Here is a 7,267-nt window from a genome sequence, read left to right as displayed (position 1 = left end):
ACAGTGACATCACACGCTGGGAGGAGGAACTACAGAGAGCTTGCCCCTACTCAGACTGAGGACAATCAGCGGGGCAGGAACTATATCCTATGGTACAACACATCACATGGTACAGTGACATCACACGCTGGGAGGAGGAACTACAGAGAGCTTGCCCCTACTCAGACTGAGGACAATCAGCGGGGCAGGAACTATATCCTATGGTACAACACATCACATGGTACAGTGACATCACACGCTGGGAGGAGGAACTACAGAGAGCTTGCCCCTACTCAGACTGAGGACAATCAGCGGGGCAGGAACTATATCCTATGGTACAACACATCACATGGTACAGTGACATCACACGCTGGGAGGAGGAACTACAGAGAGCTTGCCCCTACTCAGACTGAGGACAATCAGCGGGGCAGGAACTATATCCTATGGTACAACACATCACATGGTACAGTGACATCACACGCTGGGAGGAGGAACTACAGAGAGCTTGCCCCTACTCAGACTGAGGACAATCAGCGGGGCAGGAACTATATCCTATGGTACAACACATCACATGGTACAGTGACATCACACACTGGGAGGAGGAACTACAGAGAGCTTGCCCCTACTCAGACTGAGGACAATCAGCGGGGCAGGAACTATATCCTATGGTACAACACATCACATGGTACAGTGACATCACACGCTGGGAGGAGGAACTACAGAGAGCTTGCCCCTACTCAGACTGAGGACAATCAGCGGGGCAGGAACTATATCCTATGGTACAACACATCACATGGTACAGTGACATCACACCCTGGGAGGAGGAACTACACAGACAGCTTGCCCCTACTCAGACTGAGGACAATCAGCGGGGCAGGAACTATATCCTATGGTACAACACATCACATGGTACAGTGACATCACACCCTGGGAGGAGGAACTACACAGACAGCTTGCCCCTACTCAGACTGAGGACAATCAGCGGGGCAGGAACTATATCCTATGGTACAACACATCACATGGTACAGTGACATCACACCCTGGGAGGAGGAACTACACAGACAGCTTGCCCCTACTCAGACTGAGGACAATCAGCGGGGCAGGAACTATATCCTATGGTACAACACATCACATGGTACAGTGACATCACACCCTGGGAGGAGGAACTACAGAGAGCTTGCCCCTACTCAGACTGAGGACAATCAGCGGGGCAGGAACTATATCCTATGGTACAACACATCACATGGTACAGTGACATCACACCCTGGGAGGAGGAACTACACAGACAGCTTGCCCCTACTCAGACTGAGGACAATCAGCGGGGCAGGAACTATATCCTATGGTACAACACATCACATGGTACAGTGACATCACACCCTGGGAGGAGGAACTACACAGACAGCTTGCCCCTACTCAGACTGAGGACAATCAGCGGGGCAGGAACTATATCCTATGGTACAACACATCACATGGTACAGTGACATCACACCCTGGGAGGAGGAACTACAGAGAGCTTGCCCCTACTCAGACTGAGGACAATCAGCGGGGCAGGAACTATATCCTATGGTACAACACATCACATGGTACAGTGACATCACACCCTGGGAGGAGGAACTACACAGACAGCTTGCCCCTACTCAGACTGAGGACAATCAGCGGGGCAGGAACTATATCCTATGGTACAACACATCACATGGTACAGTGACATCACACCCTGGGAGGAGGAACTACACAGACAGCTTGCCCCTACTCAGACTGAGGACAATCAGCGGGGCAGGAACTATATCCTATGGTACAACACATCACATGGTACAGTGACATCACACCCTGGGAGGAGGAACTACAGAGAGCTTGCCCCTACTCAGACTGAGGACAATCAGCGGGGCAGGAACTATATCCTATGGTACAACACATCACATGGAACAGTGACATCACACACTGGGAGGAGGAACTACACAGACAGCTTGCCCCTACTCAGACTGAGGACAATGTGGGGCAGGAACTATATCCTATGGTACAACACATCACATGGTACAGTGACATCACACCCTGGGAGGAGGAACTACACAGACAGCTTGCCCCTACTCAGACTGAGGACAATTAGTGGGGCAGGAACTATATCCTATGGTACAACACATCACATGGTACAGTGACATCACACCCTGGGAGGAGGAACTACAGAGAGCTTGCCCCTACTCAGACTGAGGACAATCAGCGGGGCAGGAACTATATCCTATGGTACAACACATCACATGGAACAGTGACATCACACACTGGGAGGAGGAACTACACAGACAGCTTGCCCCTACTCAGACTGAGGACAATCAGCGGGGCAGGAACTATATCCTATGGTACAACACATCACATGGTACAGTGACATCACACCCTGGGAGGAGGAACTACAGAGAGCTTGCCCCTACTCAGACTGAGGACAATCAGCGGGGCAGGAACTATATCCTATGGTACAACACATCACATGGTACAGTGACATCACACCCTGGGAGGAGGAACTACACAGACAGCTTGCCCCTACTCAGACTGAGGACAATCAGCGGGGCAGGAACTATATCCTATGGTACAACACATCACATGGTACAGTGACATCACACCCTGGGAGGAGGAACTACACAGACAGCTTGCCCCTACTCAGACTGAGGACAATCAGCGGGGCAGGAACTATATCCTATGGTACAACACATCACATGGTACAGTGACATCACACCCTGGGAGGAGGAACTACACAGACAGCTTGCCCCTACTCAGACTGAGGACAATCAGCGGGGCAGGAACTATATCCTATGGTACAACACATCACATGGTACAGTGACATCACACCCTGGGAGGAGGAACTACACAGACAGCTTGCCCCTACTCAGACTGAGGACAATCAGCGGGGCAGGAACTATATCCTATGGTACAACACATCACATGGTACAGTGACATCACACCCTGGGAGGAGGAACTACAGAGAGCTTGCCCCTACTCAGACTGAGGACAATCAGCGGGGCAGGAACTATATCCTATGGTACAACACATCACATGGTACAGTGACATCACACCCTGGGAGGAGGAACTACACAGACAGCTTGCCCCTACTCAGACTGAGGACAATCAGCGGGGCAGGAACTATATCCTATGGTACAACACATCACATGGTACAGTGACATCACACCCTGGGAGGAGGAACTACACAGACAGCTTGCCCCTACTCAGACTGAGGACAATCAGCGGGGCAGGAACTATATCCTATGGTACAACACATCACATGGTACAGTGACATCACACCCTGGGAGGAGGAACTACAGAGAGCTTGCCCCTACTCAGACTGAGGACAATCAGCGGGGCAGGAACTATATCCTATGGTACAACACATCACATGGAACAGTGACATCACACACTGGGAGGAGGAACTACACAGACAGCTTGCCCCTACTCAGACTGAGGACAATGTGGGGCAGGAACTATATCCTATGGTACAACACATCACATGGTACAGTGACATCACACCCTGGGAGGAGGAACTACACAGACAGCTTGCCCCTACTCAGACTGAGGACAATTAGTGGGGCAGGAACTATATCCTATGGTACAACACATCACATGGTACAGTGACATCACACCCTGGGAGGAGGAACTACAGAGAGCTTGCCCCTACTCAGACTGAGGACAATCAGCGGGGCAGGAACTATATCCTATGGTACAACACATCACATGGTACAGTGACATCACACCCTGGGAGGAGGAACTACAGAGAGCTTGCCCCTACTCAGACTGAGGACAATCAGCGGGGCAGGAACTATATCCTATGGTACAACACATCACATGGAACAGTGACATCACACACTGGGAGGAGGAACTACACAGACAGCTTGCCCCTACTCAGACTGAGGACAATGTGGGGCAGGAACTATATCCTATGGTACAACACATCACATGGTACAGTGACATCACACCCTGGGAGGAGGAACTACACAGACAGCTTGCCCCTACTCAGACTGAGGACAATTAGTGGGGCAGGAACTATATCCTATGGTACAACACATCACATGGTACAGTGACATCACACCCTGGGAGGAGGAACTACAGAGAGCTTGCCCCTACTCAGACTGAGGACAATCAGCGGGGCAGGAACTATATCCTATGGTACAACACATCACATGGTACAGTGACATCATAAACAATGGTCCAGCCCACAGAATGGACGACTACTAATAAGTGGATAGGCTGCATCTTCACGCAAGACAACTTCCACTCTGTGCATATGAACATGTTACCGTATGTAAGATACAGATGTCGACGTCAAGGGTGGCTCAATAATATATATACTCCATATTTATCTGACAACTGGTCATTAGAAAAACAATCATAGAACATCAAGAACCAATGAACTCACAGCAGCGTGTCTACGTCCTTCATTCCGGTCAGCTCCCAACCACTCCAAGGCACGTTTCACCTCAAACTCCACGTACTCGGCGGTAAAAGTGTCACCCGCCATGGCAAGGCGTCCCATCGCTTTGGAAGCCATCTCCATAACCGCAGTATCGCTGGAGGGAAGCAGGTTACGCAGATAGTTGGCAAATCTGCTGATTCGGGTGGCATTGCCGCCCTCAACCCCGATTAGGCTTACTGTGAGGGAAAGGAAAACTGAGCAAAACAGCTCATTTAGAAGCCAAGTAATTATGCACAAAGTTAAGCACAAAGCTACAAAGCACCCCACTGACACTAAATATCCCCCTTTATATTGCATCTCTTATACTTACTGCAACATTTTCCAATAGCATAATAACACAAAGAGGCAGAGAGAGAGAATACAGTCCATAATAAGGTGTAACCCTAAGCATACAGAGAGTGCGCATCACATACCTATAGCTAGGATCCCACCCTAGCATAACAACACAAAGAGGGAGAGAGAGAGAATAGACAGTCAATAATAATGTGTAACCCTAAGCATACAGAGAGTGTGCATCACATACCTATAGCTAGGATCCCGCCTTTCCTCTAGCATAATAACACAAAGAGGGAGAGAGAGAGAATAGACAGTCCATAATAATGTGTAACCCTAAGCATACAGAGACTGCGCATCACATGCCTATAGCTAGGATCCCGCCTTTCCTCTAGCATAACACCACAAAGAGGGAGAGAGAGAGAATAGACAGTCCATAATAATGTGTAACCCTAAGCATACAGAGACTGCGCATCACATACCTATAGCTAGGATCCCGCCTTTCCTCTAGCATAATAACACAAAGAGGGAGAGAGAGAGAATAGACAGTCCATAATAATGTGTAACCCTAAGCATACAGAGACTGCGCATCACATACCTATAGCTAGGATCCCGCCTTTCCTCTAGCATAACAACACAAAGAGGGAGAGAGAGAGAATAGACAGTCCATAATAATGTGTAACCCTAAGCATACAGAGACTGCGCATCACATACCTATAGCTAGGATCCCGCCATTCCTCTAGCATATAAACACAAAGAGGCAGAGAGAGAGAATAGGCAGTCCATAATAATGTGAAACCCTATTAGTGTTCACTCTAGCTCCGGCGGCAGGCAGGGCGTCGGAGCTAGAGAGGGTAACCCTGTGTGCTCGCCGAAGACGCACGCGCGTCCGAAAAAGGGGCGTGATCATGAAAAGGGGGCGTGTCTATAAGGCGCGTCCCCTTTTCGTCATACTTGGGGGCGTGCCCGGCACTTACGGACACGCCGGACAGCCCACAAATGCTGCAGAAAGGGAGAATAGATGCCGAGCGCATGCGCCCGGCGTCTATTCTCCGGCGGTGACCGGGTAACCGCACGTTTCTCCACCCGCGGGACACTGCGTCCCGCGGGTGAGGACGGCACCCGCAGGCTGTGAGGGCAGGGCGCTTTTTGCACTCCTCCTGGAGGGCAGGGTGCTTTTTGCCCTCCAGAAGGAGGGCAGGGCGCCGCGCCCCGCTAAAACAGCCTAGCGGGAACGACCTAAGCATACAGAGAGTGTGCATCACATACCTATAGCTAGGATCCCGCCTTTCCTCTAGCATATAAACACAAAGAGGGAGAGAGAGAGAATAGACAGTCCATAATAATGTGTAACCCTAAGCATACAGAGAGTGTGCATCACATACCTATAGCTAGGATCCCACCTTTCCTCTAGCATAACACCACAAAGAGGCAGAGAGAGAGAATAGACAGTCCATAATAATGTGTAACCCTAAGCATACAGAGAGTGTGCATCACATACCTATAGCTAGGATCCCGCCTTTCCTCTAGCATAATAACACAAAGAGGGAGAGAGAGAGAATAGACAGTCCATAATAATGTGTAACCCTAAGCATACAGAGAGTGCGCATCACATACCTATAGCTAGGATCCCACCTTTCCTCTAGCGTAATAACACAAAGAGGGAGAGAGAGAGAATAGACAGTCCATAATAATGTGTAACCCTAAGCATACAGAGAGTGTGCATCACATACCTATAGCTAGGATCCCGCCTTTCCTCTAGCATAACAACACAAAGAGGGAGAGAGAGAGAATAGACAGTCCATAATAATGTGTAACCCTAAGCATACAGAGAGTGCGCATCACATACCTATAGCTAGGATCCTGCCTTTCCTCTAGCATAACAACACAAAGAGGCAGAGAGAGAGAATAGACAGTCCATAATAATGTGTAACCCTAAGCATACAGAGACTGCGCATCACATACCTATAGCTAGGATCCCGCCTTTCGTCTAGCATAACAACACAAAGAGGGAGAGAGAGAGAATAGACAGTCCATAATAATGTGTAACCCTAATCATACAGAGACTGCGCATCACATACCTATAGCTAGGATCCCGCCTTTCCTCTAGCATAACACCACAAAGAGGGAGGGAGAGAGAACAGACAGTCCATAATAATGTGTAACCCTAAGCATACAGAGAGTGCGCATCACATACCTATAGCTAGGATCCCACCTTTCCTCTAGCATAATAACATAAAGAGGCAGTTAGAGAGAGAATACAGTCCATAATAATGTGTAACCCTAAGCATACATTGAGTGCGCATCACATACCTATAGCTAGGATCCCGCCTTTCCTCTAGCATAATAACACAAAGAGGCAGAGAGAGAGAATAGACAGTCCATAATAATGTGTAACCCTAAGCATACAGAGAGTGCGCATCACATACCTATAGCTAGGATCCCACCTTTCCTTTAGCATAATAACACAAAGAGGCAGAGAGAGAGAATAGACAGTCCATAATAATGTGTAACCCTAAGCATACAGAGACTGCGCATCACATACCTATAGCTAGGATCCCGCCT

The 7,267-nt window shown here is 49.1% G+C and overlaps 1 protein-coding gene across 1 annotated transcript in view; it reads right to left on the bottom strand.

The window, feature by feature from the left end:
* Window positions 1-4,372: 4,372 nt before the first annotated feature.
* LOC148521537 (serine/threonine-protein kinase mTOR-like) overlaps window positions 4,373-7,267 on the bottom strand; it is a gene marked incomplete at its 3' end in the record, with an annotated part of 28,732 nt that continues 25,837 nt past the window's right edge. Inside the window, exon 4 of the mRNA XM_088475017.1 lies at window positions 4,373-4,605. Coding sequence (XP_088331143.1) covers window positions 4,373-4,605 — 233 coding nt within the window. The remainder of the gene's footprint in view (window positions 4,606-7,267) is intronic.

This window comes from Taudactylus pleione, unplaced genomic scaffold (assembly GCF_031769625.1).
Source record: "Taudactylus pleione unplaced genomic scaffold, aTauple2 ptg000160l, whole genome shotgun sequence".
Taxonomy (NCBI): domain Eukaryota; kingdom Metazoa; phylum Chordata; class Amphibia; order Anura; family Myobatrachidae; genus Taudactylus; species Taudactylus pleione.
Note: the sequence above shows the minus strand (reverse complement) of the source record. Positions and strands in the feature narration are given on the sequence as shown.